The sequence below is a fragment of the Pteropus alecto genome, unplaced genomic scaffold (genome assembly GCF_000325575.1).
Source record: "Pteropus alecto unplaced genomic scaffold, ASM32557v1 scaffold146, whole genome shotgun sequence".
NCBI lineage: Eukaryota > Metazoa > Chordata > Mammalia > Chiroptera > Pteropodidae > Pteropus > Pteropus alecto.
In genome coordinates this window covers 20676376-20692176 of record NW_006442107.1, presented here as the reverse complement: position 1 = coordinate 20692176, position 15801 = coordinate 20676376, and the positions used below count along the sequence as shown (strand labels likewise).

Here is a 15801-nt window from a genome sequence, read left to right as displayed (position 1 = left end):
CTTCTCCAATTTGAATTATGTATATTGGGTACCAAGAACTGATGCTCTATCAAACAATTCCTAGTACTTTAGCATGGCCAAGAAGGTGCTGGCCTCTTGCTCTTAGAAAACTACAATGTAAGCTAGTGCTGCCTGGACTTTGGGTCTCTAGTTTTGTACCATAAACTACACGGAGATTCTGATCATCTGCTCAGCTTTTACGCCCGTCTTGGAACAAAGCTCCTAATCTTCATGACATATTTATTTCCTCTTCTGCCTCTGCTCTCTTATTAGAAACACATATATCTAGACTTGGTGGTTATGGAGTAGCACTATCTTCATCCATGGTGGCCTTTAAAAAAACTTATTTTATACCTTGGCATTTCAGTGGCTGCCTATCTGGAAAAACACAATAATATTGGGCACATGTAAGCTGTGTGCCTGGATCAGGGATGGAAGGAGAAAAGTTAAAGGTATCTTTCAACACCAGTAAACTGCCAGTGACCAAAGAACCTGGTCCCCATGGCTTTTCACCATTGAGACACTAGATCTATGATGCCTTCTTCATGGAGATCTATACATTGAGGAAAAATATCTATTTCCTGTCATGAGTAAGAAGAGATTTGAGCATTGAGTCACAGCATCTTCTAACTCTCCAGAATCAGCAGCAGAATTGTCTCTTCCCCTGGCCCTTGGCATAGAACTCATTTTTAGCAAAGTCTAGTTTCCATGTTCTAGGAAACAACTGATCAGATGGGTAGCCAGAAAGATGGAAGCAAAATATTTTGTGTGCTGCATTTTGGTTAGTTTCTGAGGGGCTATATCACCCTTTAGGTGGTTGCCTCCAAGGTAACTGGTACCATTCTGCTCTACTAATCTCATTTCCAACCTTTATCTAGTCGCTTTTCTGTTCAGTGTCATCTTCAAGACCTGCGTGGTTTCAGGATAAGAAGGAAAACTTTGGCAGTCTACAGGTGCCCAGTCCAGTGTGTAAAAGAAGCCCTGTATGCCAAGGTAGGTTGTGAAACACATATTCCACACCTTCTTCAGTCCAACGACTTGTGGAATGGGAAAGAGGTAACACTCAAGGCCAGACTTAGTAGATTTTCACTCCAATTCATGCTTTAGTTGCAATTATCAGTTGACCTTAAATCAATACTTTTCTATAAAATCAGCCTCGCTCACTGGAAGAGAATATCTAACTAAACAATTTGGGAGTAGTTGATTCAACTTTCCGTCTGTAAAACAGAGATAATGATGCCTACCTAATAGAGTTGTGAAAAATATGTGGAATAAATACACAATATATAATATGTAGCTATATTCATTAAACGGAGCTCTCTCTTAACCTCCACTTATATATTCCTGCTGCAAGTATCACCTTTGCAGTCACCCTGGGGACCTTAATCCTTGTCTTCGATTATTTATTCATTTCCCATATTCAGACACGAGACTCTAGTCATCTTCCATCTATTCACACCAAACTGTTCATTCCCACCATTAATATATCACTTAGACACTTCTTTTTTATGCCCAGACTATTGTCATAGCCTGCTAGCAGAATTAATTAATCAGTGCATTCATTTGAGAAATATTTATTGAGCATCTAATATGTTCACTGTTTAATGGTGCTAGGAACAGAGGAGTAAACCACTTTGACAGGGATCCTGTTCTCACGGTATTTACTATTCTTGTGAGTGAAGGTAGGTAATGAACAAGTAAACGAATGAATGAATGAGAAAAATTTTGATGTAGACACTAAAACAGAGTGATGTGTTAGAGCTTGAGTGGCAGGGACAGGCAGGGAGACTACATTAAATAGATGTTCAGGGAGGATCCACCTGTGGAGATGCTGCTTGCGCTGAGCTTTGAATGACAAGAAGGAACCCAAGACCTGCGAGCAGAGCATTTCAGGCAGGGGCAGCGGGTGCCAATGGCCCTTGCATGGCAATAAGCCTGGCATGGTGGAAGGGCAGAGGGAAGGCCAGTGTGCATAAGTTCTAAAGGGATTTTCAATCTTGTAAAAGAAGATGAACACACCTTAAATGCTGCACAGATGAACAGAGAGTGGGTTATTACTTACTTGCTTATTAACTACAGAGTATAGGTAGTATGGGAGTTTGGAGAGATCAACAATCAATGAAAAGTGGCCACAGATGGATCGTGGGAGACTTTGATGCATAAGTGAGAAGGGCCCGGTGATACAAGAGAAAGGAAGGACTACATCTTGTAGGAAGAGCAGATCATGGGGATCATGGACAGGATTTTGGGTTTCATCAGAGGTGTAATTATAAGCCACTGGAGGTTTTCAACAGGGTGATAACATGATATGATTGATATTTTACAAAGCTCACCCTGCTGATCAAGTGGAGAATGGACTGGGGGCTGGTAAGAGTCAAAGTAGAATTTAGTCAGAATAGCCCGGAAAGAGCTGAGTAACCGGTTTTCGAAGTCTTCTACGATCCATCTGTGGCCACTTTTCATTGATTGTTGATCTCTCCAAACTCCCATACTACCTATACTCTGTAGTTAATAAGCAAGTAAGTAATATCCCACTCTCTGTTCATCTGTGCAGCATTTAAGGTGTGTTAGTCTTCTTTTACAAGATTGAAAATCCCTTTAGAACAGGCTCTGTACTAGCGCTTTCTTCCACATCCTCCATTGCACTTAGCATAGTTCTCCACACAGGGCATATGTTGAAATTGCTTATTGATTGATTTAAAACATATATCACTAGCATTCGTCTCTTCAGTATCTCTCTCCTATGAAGAAGGGTGATTATCTGTCAATATTCATGGCACCATTGAACGAATGCGCAATGCATTAATCATCTCTGAGATAACCAGATGAGGCTTTCTTGTAATCTTTCTATTTTGCTGAGATAATTTCACTTGCTTTGGAGTTTATGAGGCCATAAGTGGCTCCCATCTGTTGATGAACATATTTCTAAGAGTCATTTAGTCTCGAGTATGGAATACTTGAGGGGAAGTTAAATTGTAACTTTTATATTAAGTGTCATCTTAGTAACAGAACCAAAATTGGAAGCATGTGTTCAATTTTGGTCTTTAATTTTCAAAGCTTTAGGTCAGGCAAAGAATTAATTTCATTTGTTTACAAAGTAGATTATGCCTAATAACATCTATTTTGTTTATGGTCACATTTTAGTCAATCCATTGCCTTAGAAAATGAGAGAAATCTGATTGGCTAATCACTCAACATAGTAAATTACATTGTTCTTACATCCACAGAACATTGGCCTAATTGAATTATCCAGTAATAGTATAATGAAAATATTCCCTTTTAATACATTTTGAGCAAGGCATATACCAGTGATGAAACAGAAAAATCTTGTTTATTCCACCCTTGTTTGATGATCAACCACAGAATGTAACATAACATTTCTGGGGATAATAACTTTTTCTACATTAAGGATAATAAAGACAAGGTAGCTTTAACGGGATACTTACTGGTACTCTGAGTTTTCACTACTTGTTTGTATATCTTTTCCTCTCAGAAATTTGTTCTCTGATTACTGCTACTTTACAAAATAAAGTTGAAATAAAATTGGTTTTAATTTATGCATAATGAGAGAGATAAATGTGATTACTTTCTCTCTCTAATGAGAGGTACAAAAACTGTCCAGGGCACTTTCTTTCACTCTTGAGTTTGTGATGAGGACCAAGGAGCATTTTCTCAGCAAAAGTCAGATACACACAAAGTCTACACACATCAGGAAAGATCTTCGATGGGTCCCTGGGGATCAGCCCCAAGAGGTCTAAACCATATGCATAGCACAGTTTCTACAGAATCATCTTAGTATTAATGACCAGTACTTGTTATTTTTTACTTTTTGGACTTTTAGAAATATGTATTGTGGCCAAATGTTGGAAATAGTGAAATTCAAACTGATAAAGGTTTAAAAAAGTGTTTCAACTTGTAAATACAAAGGAAATAGCCATTTTAGCATCATTATATAGACTATATCTTAAGCAATGATAGGTGTATATTATAGAAATATTTCTGATCCCTTGGTCACTACTTCTTAGAACACATTTTTTTAAATGTTAACAACAACTTTCATTCAAAATGATGATGACTCAAAGGCTTTTTTCACACAATTCCAGAAGAGATCAAGTTTTCACTTGAGTCTTTTATTCAGTTCTTTATCATGAGGAGAAATAATAACATGGGTAAAATAGTGACAAATAAAATACTATATTTTAGAATGTATATTCGAACGTGATGACAAATTGGTACTTTGGCCCATTTTGATCATAGTTTTAATTCAAGATGTGAAAGAGGTGGCGTTTGAGTTATCGAATGCTGAAGGGTCTCTACTCATTATGCTTCTGGCTAGTACAGCTTGGCTACTGAGGTTTGTTGCTATGTGTTGAGAGCGAAATCTCAAATGATGATGCTAACGTTTTTGCTAATGAAATCTTCTATGCTGAAAAATTTCAGTCACCCAATCACTTGTCTTCAGGTGCAAATGCTAACAAGTAGGGAGGAATATGATTAGAAAAAACTCAGAGGAGGAAAAAAGAAGAGAAACAGATTGACTAGAAATCATCCGTGGAATACATTTCACTGGCTTATTGGGTGACAACATCTTAGGTATTGAGATTCATTTACACTAGATAGTAAGTTAACTATTTTTCTTCTTTTTAATAGATACTACATTTTTAGCACACAGTTTCAGTATCCCATTTTCTCTCACATGAGTACGTATATAATGACAGTTATTACTAATAGTGAAGAACTTATAAAAGTTTTTAGAAGTAAGGTACTTTCTGGAAAATAAAAGAATAAGAGAGCACTTTATAGTTGGTGAGAATAAAGATTTCTACTTCAATTCTCCTTCTATGTCCATGTTAGCTCTGTCTGGGCTCTCCCGAGAAAAAATGCCAGTGGGCAACAGATCATCCCAATGTATCCTCCCTCCACCCCCACTGCCCAATTTTTAATCTCTTTTTAGGTGACCAATAGAATTTCTCTTAGACCAGATTCGCTTGATTTTTCACGTAATTAAAAAAGTAATTTAACGCTCAACAGAACTCAGGGTGAGTATATGCTCATCTTGATTGTTAAAATGCTATGAAAAAAAGCTATCACATCAAAAATATCTGTATTCTAGCGTCTCATAACCAATTGCTTCAGTGTTGGTGTCAAAATTTGAGTGCTGATTAGGGTGGTCATAAGTGGGATCATATAATTAATAGAACAACTTCCAGAGCAAGTAGTGGGATAGCACAATAGTGAAGAGAAAGGATTTCAGAATGAGATACACCTGGATTCAGATTCCAGCTCTGCCGATATTTAGAGCAGCATAGAATAGTGGTGGGTGCTCACATTGTAGAGCTGGTTTGCCTGCTTTCATTCCTGTGTGTAATCTTAGGTAAGCTACTTAAATTCATTAACTTTGACTCCCTTGATTTGTAGCTTCCTCTCAGAGTTGCTGCTGTGAGGTTTAAGTGAGATAATTTTGTGTAAAATTTAGTCTAATGCTTACATGCAGAAAGCTCATTAAGCACTTAATAATAATGTTAACCCTTATTATTAATTTAGTGCTAAGCACAGCAGGATCTGAAAAATTACTAAACCTTTCAAGCCTGAGTTTCCACCTGCATAAACCAGAGATGAAAATATGCATCCTCACAGAGTTGTTGTGACAAATAAACGAGATGGCATATTGAATGACTAGCACAGTCATTGGTCGTAAAATTATTCAGAAGCATTCTGAGTGCTTCAGTGAGAATTATCTGATTGCTAATAGATCTTGCAGTGTTGCTAATAAACAATTTTCTTTATTCCAACCATTATTTTGTTCTTGGTAGTCATGCTTTTAAAACACCCAAGGGCCATTTTATCCTCCTCCCTTTGTCATGACAATATATTTGCACAGACTATTGTCTACTGTCTATTTCCACAGACACCCTTGCACAAGATTATACCTTTCTGGGTTTCCGATTAAAGAGGTGAGCCTTTGACATTTACACCTAAGTGTTTTCTGGGTATGAAGCCATCTGACCTTTAATGAAGAACATCTTTTATAAATCCTTCTTTGTTAACCACCATTAATGCTACCACTTTTTGATCCTTTTAGTCTTGCTTTCAAGCATTTTTAAAAAGAATCATAAGTTGAAAAAAAAAAAAAGAATCACAAGTTGGATAGCTTTTTAAAAGCACGACTTCCAATTCTATAAGGTAATCTTAGAAGGCAATTAAGGGGATGGCATTTTTACCAGCTCCATTATTGCTGAATTTGCAGAGAAACTTCCTTTGAGTCAAAGTTGTCTCCTTGAGTGCATGGCCATTTTGATAAGAATAGTGCAGGGTAATGCAATCCCACTTTAAATTTAGAAGCGTAAAGTTCATGCTACACTGAACAGACAGCAGTGAATGGCATTGCCATGCTTACATTTGAGAAAAAGTCAGGTGCTCAAGTCTTGACCCAAGAATAAGGTTTAACATTCTATAGGCAATTATGGAATGTGGACACAAAGGTGAAATAAATGTGTCAGTCTCCCTGGCCTTTGATTCTTTCATTCCCCGACTGTATGACCATTATTCATAGACACTATGTGCAGTCTTAGTTTGTCCCTTCTGTTTCTGGTTTAAATTCTTCACCTGGAGGGTGAAGGACAACACCTGATTTCTGCCTTCTAAGAACCAATGACACATCAGGTTTGAGTAGTCCAGGGCACAGGGTATAGACTGCTTACATTTCATAGTCCCTCTGGCTACTAGAGTAATAATTTAGTGAGCTAAACATTTACATATGACTAGAAATTGGTTGTTTGTTTATGATGTGCAAGGTCTAATAGTGGACACAGAAATGAACCTGACATGATTTCTTCCCTAATTTAGGATGATACTATCTAGTGACAAAATCATAGAGGGATATAAATAATTAGACTATAGAGTTGAAAGTGCAGGTCTATAGAAAAGGGGCAGAAAAATAATATAGAAGCATTGAAGAAAGAAAGATCATTCTTAGGTATAGGAAAGCTTCATGGAAAAGGTGGTATTTGAGTTAAGTCTTGGAATATGAGTAAATTTCATACATGCAAGGAAAGGGGTGAATATGTTAGTGGAACAATGTTATATAGGACCCAATAGTTTTATATAAAGGAGCAGAATGGGAAATAAGTCTAGGGAGGTGAAGAGCCTGCTATCCAAAGTATTATGAGTTCATAATAGGGCCTTGGATTTCATACTCAAAGGTTTGTATTTTAGCTTATAGATCAGGGGTCCCCAACCCCTGGGCCACTGACTGGTACCGATCTGAGGCCTGTCAGGAACCACGATGCACAGCAGGAGGTGAGTGGCAGATGAGCGAGAAAAGCTTTATCTGTATTTGCAGCTGCTCCACAGGGCTAGCATTACAGCCTCAGCTCCACTTTAGATCACCAGGCATTAGAGTCTCATAGGAGCACTGGTGCCTGGGGCCAAAAAGGTTGAGGACTGCTGCTATAGATGACAGACAAGTGGGTTCAATCTTGGCTTTTTATTACAATCATACATTCAGTTTTAAAAGTTGCAGGTGTTAATGCAGGATCATCTCCAACACCTGTGAGGCCTAGAGTATGCATGGAGGCTCACATACTGTATATCTAAATATTTAAAAGTTTTAAAATAAGCGATACCCGAGATCTGGCCCTTGTTTCCTCCCAGAGTCAGCAGCCAGTCCCAAGAGATTGTTCTGGGACTGGAGGGGAAAGGATCCCCACTCTTCCTGAGTGCCACCTGGCTGCCACTAGGGACTTGAGTGGGGAAGCGGAACTCAGCAGAGGAATCCTGGGCAGTGGCTGGACCTGCTCCCATCAAGGCTAAGATGACTCAGTAAAGCTCCTCAGGTCCCTGGGCAGGCAGGGTCTCTCACCTCATGCCTCACTTTTCTGACTGGGGATTGACAGGTATTCTAAGTATCACCTGGAACTACACTCACCCATTCCACCCACCTCCAGAGGTGAGGGCGCAAGTATTGTTACCTGAAAAACGTTGTCTGCATACACATCCTCGCATTTCAGAGGAACTACTTTGACACTAAAGCAGCCCTCTTTCTCTGATTTCAAAGGGCACAGGCTGACTTTTTATCTCTCAGCTCAACACCACCTTACTGAATGAGAGGACTCCATTCAGCTGCCCTGTTCCTCTCTAATATTTTGTGTGTACTGAATTGGTCATCAGACTTTAAAACGTGAGGCTGAAAAGAAAGAAAAGTGTTTGCATTTCTGGTTATGATGTTTGGGGTCTTCTAAAGCATATGACACTCTTGGCCTGATCTAAGAGTTGTGCTACGTCTGAACCCAACCACTGACCCAGAATTTATTGGGATGGGGTGGGTGTGAAGTCTCAGGACCTGTGCCTACAAAGCTCCATGGTCGATTATAATGCCAAGGCGGGATTAATAATTACTGCTAAAAATGAGGGAGGTGTTTCTGTTTAATTATTGTTTTTTGGCAGGGGAAGTATGCTAGATGGTTGGTATTTTAGAAAGTAAAGTGGAGTAGGATGAAAGATGAATGGGAAGGTGGTGAGACCGTGGCAGAAGAGCTGTGAAAAGCCACCAAGCAAGCGAGATGAAGGCCTAGAGGAAGCAGGGACCATGGGTGGGCAGAGAAGGAGAATCTGGATTGGGGAGGCTCCAGGAGGTCACATCAGAAATGCTTGGTGAGTGGGCCCAGTTCCAATCACAAGACCAGAAGGTAATGGAGACTAGACTCTGGGTGGTGAGAACACAATGCAATATACAGATAATGTATTATAGCATTGTACACTTGAAACTTAAAATATAATTCTTACTAACCAATGTCACTCCAATATACTTAATTAAAAAAAAATGCTCAGTTGTTAGAGGGAGAGATGGAGTACAGATGACTTTGAAATTTCCGGGTTGTTATGGGTTGAACTGTGTCCTCCAAACAAATATGAAGAAGTCCTAATTCCTGGTAGCTGTAAATGTAACCTTATTTGGAAACAGGATCTTTGCAGATGTAATCAAGTCAGATGATGTCATTAGGGTGGTCCCTAAATCAATATGGCTAGTGTCCTTATAAAAGGAGACCCATAGGGAGGACAGCCAAGTGTTGGAGGCAGTGATGAAAGTGATGTAGCTCCAAGCCAAGGAGTGCCAAGATTTTCCAATTGTCATCAGAAACTGGGAGAGAGGTGAGAAAGGGTCCTTTCCTATAGGTTTCAGGGAGAGTATGGCCTTGGAGATACCTTGATTTTTGAACTTGTAGTTTTCAGAACTGTGAGACAGTACTTCTGTGTTGTTTGAAAGCACTCAGTTTGTAAAAGTTTGTTACAGCAGCCCCAGGAAAAAAATACATAAGCTGTAACAAACAGCACCCACGGTGTTGGCTCTCTCTGAACTGGGCCATCAGTGAAAGCAAGCATTTGTGATAGCCAGTGCCAGAACTGTGAATACTTTCTACAAGCAATGGAGCCCCATATTCAGTGTCCCTCTTGCTCACCCAGCTGTATTAATTCGCTATGGGCTTCAATTATCTACTATACAAAAAGGCATAAACAGAAAATATTAATTTCCTATAGGTTTCAGTTGTCTACTACATAAAAAGGCAGTTTCCAAGAGCTAAGTTAAAAGGTTTTTACATTCAGTTTTCCCATATTCTAATTTGATTTTGAAGATATTTTTGGTAGTATTTTAAGCTATTATCTTTAATCTACTATAGTAAAAATTATTCAGAAAATTTACAGAGATTTCACCTCCACAAGGGACATTTTCGGATAGGAAATTGTTGCAGGATTGAACTGCCAAAGAGACAGCTGAAAAAAATGGGTCATGCATTCATCCCATTCTGGGACATAAGCTGCCAAGCGGTTCACTGCTCATTTTTGTCCTCTTCTCGTAAACAAGCTGCATTAACAAGTTACTTTAAAAAAGCATACTAATTTCCCCAGTGAATTACACAGGAAAGAATCCAGCGTTTCCTCCGAGAAATCAAACAGTTGTTTGTTCTCAGAGCTCAGGTGTGGTAAAATAGCTGTGGGCTAAAAACGCACACTGGATATTGGCCAGTAGGCTAGAGCTTTCCTTCCACTTCAGCCCTGATTTCTCACATTGGTGTGCAACTCATAGCTTGCTTATTGTGTGTGTGTGTGTGTGTGTGTGTGTGTGTGTGTGTGTGTGTGTAGAACTCGATTTTCATTTTCAATTTAATTACACAATCTATAGTGCCCGGTGGGAAGGATTTAGGGGCAAGATTAATGCTCAACAGTGCTCTGTTTTACATTCTTTTTTGATAACGAACACTGTATTGATTATCCAAAGTGAGTTTTCAAAAATGTTTTGTAAGAGCCAAATTCTTTTGGTAGCAAAGTAATTTCAAAAGGGGGAGGGGTGACTTCATTTCCTGGCTCTTTGCCAAAATTTAGATAAGTCGGAGGTGTAAGATGCTTTTTAAAATTGTATTGCCAATGCATTCTTGAGAGTGGGGAGTACCTCCCTACTTAGGAGAAGAATGAATAGAAATTCCATTGTTGAATTAGAAATACAACTGGAGGACACTAATTGAATCACAAAACAATCCCTTCTAAGAACGACTATATAACTAATATACTTAAGATCCTAACCTCCTATGTGAAAATCCAAAAAATTTCACTCTCTTATTAGAACTAGAAACCATTATGATTTTTATCTGGCGTCAAATCAGTGTTTAAGATTATGGGTAAATATTTGGTGTTCTATTTTGGTGTCTACATATTCTATTCAGCCAAATGTAGAAAGAAGGAAAATACAGGAAATGAAATATGCCCCTAAGAAGTAGGCTTAATATATTTCTTGACCAACTGCTTTAACTTCTTAAGTTAATAAAGAAAATAGTTCTCTTTATAAAGAAAAGTATTCCCTATGTGACTAAATAAAAAAAATGGTAGCAATAAACTTTAATGGTTAACTGTTGTTTAGCATTCCCAAACCACTTGAGTACATACAAATAACTGAAAATACAATGAAAAGAAACTAAGCTCAAAAGGCAAATAAACTGTTTGAAATGGCTAACTGATTTTGCCATTGCACAATGATGGCAATTTCAAGTATGATGATGGCTGCTACTTCGAGTCACTATTTACAATTACATTCAAAAGCAAACTGGCACCTAATAAACATTAAATTTTGCTTAGTGAATCTGCAGTATAGTATACTAGCCAAATGAGTTAACACACTTTAAAGCTTGATGAGTTACAGGGCATCTGGCACCGATTAGTTAAAGCTAGAACTTAATTTGGGTGGAATGACAATGGGACTAGAACTGGAACTTATTTTGAAGCCCATTAGAAGACTTTGAAAAATGTACCCCTCACTCTTCTCCTTGGCAAGAGTGAGTTATAATTTATGCCAAAGGAGAACAACAACAAGACATGGAGATTTGTGCCTGTGAGTGAAACCTGAGCATATTTGCCACAGGCCAATGTTTGCATTCTCTGAGTCTAGTGGTACAGGTGGCATTCGGAGACATTGCAGCTAGACTGGCCTAAGGTGGGGTGGAGCAAGACGGGGTTTGGTGAAGGCTGTTCTCATTGTGTACGTGTGACGGCGTGTTTCAAGCCCGTTAAAAAGTTATACAGAGTGGCTCCACCTACCAGTAAATATAAAAGATAAATTAGTAAAAAGACTGGATAAGAAAATAAGGAGGCCGACAGATAGACACTGGCTGACTGCGGGTAGAAATTGAAGACCAGAATGGAAAGTTAACTTGTACCTTTCCACTGCTAGGGGTTCAGCTCTTAACCATTTGGGAGGGAGTGACTGGGTGAATTAAAACTTGGGAAAATCACAGAGAAGAGTCACCTTAGTTAAGGGAGAAGTAGATAAAAGTATCTATTTGCGGTCACGATCGTATTAACGCAGAGGTCAGGATATGCTCAGAGGGATATGTACACATCAGAGCTGGCAGAGTCCCACTCTCCCCTGTTTCCCATCCTTGGGGAGGATGTGGAGAGAGGAATGAGGCAGAGGAGACAAGGAAAGTGCATAGTCATCCACATATGACCAGTTTATATGTTTTCAGAACCAATAATATGTATATTGCTCATACCCAATAATTGGCAATGCCTTTTGTATTTTTTTTACATTTACAAATGCTTAATTATTAACATTTAAAGCAAAATTCTATATTACAGTTTATGAGAAGTGAGGAAATACCTGGTCGGTGCTATGTTCTTGGATTTTTTCTCTAGTCACTGAAAGAGAAAGCAAAAAGAAATTTAACATCAATGTATATAAATGAAGAAGATACGATAATGGTTTTGCTCTGTTCCCACTCATAACTCCAACAGTAATCATGGGCTCTCTGAGCAAGGATTTGTATCACAATATGAACATTTACAACCACTTCAATAATTGGAATGAAAAAAGTCAAAATGTAAATAAACCATTTTAGACAAAGAAAACAAAAAACTAACTGAAAATCCGGGAAGGGTGAAGCCAGAGAATGTATTAAACTCTGGCAGAGAAATAGTGAACAGACAGATGAAAAGGACCAAAGAAAAATTTGAACAATATCCAGTCAAAGGTTCCCAAACAATGACAACCCATTCAAGTTTAATACTACCACTGAGCTCATGCAAACTTGAGGACTAGACAAGGAGATTTAAAGGCACAGATGGCAGAAGTGCTACTTTTAAAAACCGTTCTCGTACCTGTGAAGATAATAAAGACATTATGCCTTGTTATAGTACTGCCAGAGATTAATTAAAGTACAAGCCAACAGTTCTATAAATGGTATCTTGGTGAGGGCAGAAACAAATCAGAGTAAAGTATAAAGGCAACATAAGGGAAAAATAATAAGGATTCTAAAATAATAAACCTCAGTCATTATGAAAATAGCCTGAAAGTGATCAATGTCATGTATAAATAGAAGGAAAAAGAATCTTTAATAATAATAAATAACCAATAAACCACCAGGAAAGAGAGGAAAGAAGTTTGGTGGCATTGCAGTTATGATATGCTGTGAACATCTCAGTATGAAATATACACTTTATTAAATATGTCCTTTAAAATTTTTAATTAAGATAATTGTGCAGTCACATGCATTTGTAAGAAACCTTACCGAGCAATCCTGTGTACCCTCTACCCCATAACATCCGGAAGATCTATATAGCACAGTATCACTACAAGGAAATTGACACAGTCAAGATATAGAGAGTTTCCATTGCCATTTAAATATGAGAAAAATCATCTCCATTGAGCTCTTAAAATTCTCATAAATTAAAACATACAATTATATAATTATTTTGTGGCCTTATGGTTATGATCGCTGTGATGATAATTTTTTTCTCTTGCTTACGGATAGCCTTAGCCTGGTGGAGATGTAAATGTTCCCTGGCCGACGCAAGAAAAAAGGAGGGAATCCCACTTCAGGAAAACCTAAGTCATCCCCAAATTTATTCAAATCATATTTGAAAAAGGAATGGAATTTAGGGGATAAATTTTAACTGCATAAGCCATTGCTAATAAAAGATTAAGAAGTATGTGGTTTAGCATCTTTTAATTATTTTTTCTAGCATCTTGAATATACGATGTTTGAAATCTCTGGTTGGATCAACATTATTTTGCTCAGAGGTTTGTGGACTTTGCATACTGATTCTTTCCTGTTTCCCAGTACATTTGCTTTTAGGCTATTTTTATTCACTTTAAAGGAATTTTAATAACTTTCTGTTGACAGCATGGACAGCTGGTCTTGAGAATTAAAGAAAATTCACTTGCTGACTGAGGAAGGAAGTGACATCAATGAGCTTCTAAAGTCAGCCCAGAGGGGGAAATTGGCTTGTGAGAGAGTAGCCTTTCATTGCACTGTATTTATCGAGCGATGCCTTGAGATGCAAATTGCCGTATCAATCAAACCTACGGTGCCTACCTCCAACCAACTTAGTGCAAACTGAAGGAACAATGCCCTGAAACGCTGAGAAGAAAAAGGATGAGAAGTGCAGGAACCTAGGGGCTAAGTGAATTATGGGAGCTCAGGATCCCCTCTCTGTGCTGATACTTCATTCTCTGTCGAGCCTCAGTTTCTTTGTCTGAGTTTGATGTAAACTGTTGGTCGAAGTCTTTTTCTATGACATATGGCTAATAAGAACACGTACTAATATATATAGTGCAGACACGTTATCCTGCCACTTCGTCTCGAACAGTGCCACCAAACTGCTTTTTATCTCCCACTGACGGCTATCTAGAAACAGGGATCTTTAGGTGTCATATGTAGCTACTCTCTTGATCTCCTTTTATTATTAAAATTGGTATTCATTGTTTATAACTCTACTGCAGAAAAAGCCAAACACCAAATTTGGACTTTAGATAATAATGACGACAGGAATAACAATTATTATCATTTTGGTGAATGATTTAATTCTTCACAACCATCAGAAAATTTTCCTCTGGAGCTGTAGTTAGCTATTTCTCAAAGATAACTATATTGCAAGTGAATTGAGTATGTATGTGTGGGTTGTGTATTGTGAGTGTGTACATATCTGTGTATACACATACATCTGTGTGAGAGGCAGAAAAGTACCTACAAACATTTTATGATTATGAGCTGAAAAATTAAATTGCTGATTATTGATTTCTTAGCTCATTCTAAAAAGTGTTTGAGGTGGCTAAAATGATGATTCAATCACAGTTAAATAATTTGAATTTGAGTTAACCATCTAGAGTTAAAATTTAATTCAGCCCCAAAGATAGATGTATTAATACTGACCTCTTTTCCTTATCTACAAAAAAATTTGGATAGTCAATTAAATTTTGAAATTTTATAGGCTTAAATATGTAACTAGAACCACTCAAAAAATATTGGTTAAATAAAAAAAGAATAGATGAGGTCTCAACAGCTATAGTCTTCAAGCCAAAGGAATTTCAGATTGTTCTCAAGCCTGGATATGCTCTGATGTTAACAAAACTCACTCATTCCATCTACAGCGATATTTTGATGCATGTCTATTCTGGATGATATGGTAGGTGCTCTGGAGGTGTAGAAGTAAAGTAGAAGAAACATGATATGCGCACACGAAAAAGTGACAACATAAAATCATGGAACTGTAAGAAATTTATTGTTAAAATGGGTAGTTAGATCAAAAAGTATTTAAATTCTGATATAGTAGAAATGAAAACAGGTGATAAGCGCCTCAGCGGAAGTTTTGGTCATTATTTTTTGGATCTGACACCAAAAGCAAGGTGAAAAGAAGCAAAAATAAATAACTGGGACAACATTGAACTAAAAAGCTTCTGCGCAGCAAAGATTGCCATCAACAAAATGAAAAGGCAACCTACGGATTAGAGAAAATCTCATATGCAAATCATATATCTGATAAGGGGTTAATATCCAAAATACATAAAGAACTCATATGATTCCACAGTAAAACAAAAACAAACACAAACTAATTTAAAAATGAGCAAGAGATCTGAATAGACATTTTCCCAAAGAAGATAGACAGATGGGCAACAGGTACATGAAAAGATGCTCAACATCACAAACCATCAGAGAAATGCAAATCAAAACCACAATGAGACATCGCATCATATCTTTTTGAATGAATATTATCAACAAAACGAGAAATAAAAAGTGTGAGAATGTGGAGAAAAGGGAACCCTTGTGCACTGTTGGTAGGAATGTAAATTGGTGCAGCCGCTATGGAAAACAGTACAGAGGTTCCTCAAAAAATTAAAAATAGAACTACCATATGATCCAGCAATTCCACTTCTGGATATCTAGCCAAAGAAAACAAAAGCACTTACTTGAAAATATATAGGTATTCCCATGTTCATTGTAGATTTATTTATAATAGCTAAGATATGAAGATAAT

The 15801-nt window shown here is 37.7% G+C and overlaps 1 protein-coding gene across 1 annotated transcript in view; it reads right to left on the bottom strand.

Moving 5' to 3' along the window:
* The window catches only part of CHST9 (carbohydrate sulfotransferase 9), a 192342-nt gene that overhangs the window by 13346 nt on the left and 163195 nt on the right, over positions 1-15801 (bottom strand). Inside the window, 1 exon segment of the mRNA XM_006920011.1 lies at positions 12149-12186. Within this exon segment, the coding sequence (XP_006920073.1) occupies positions 12149-12186 (38 nt within the window).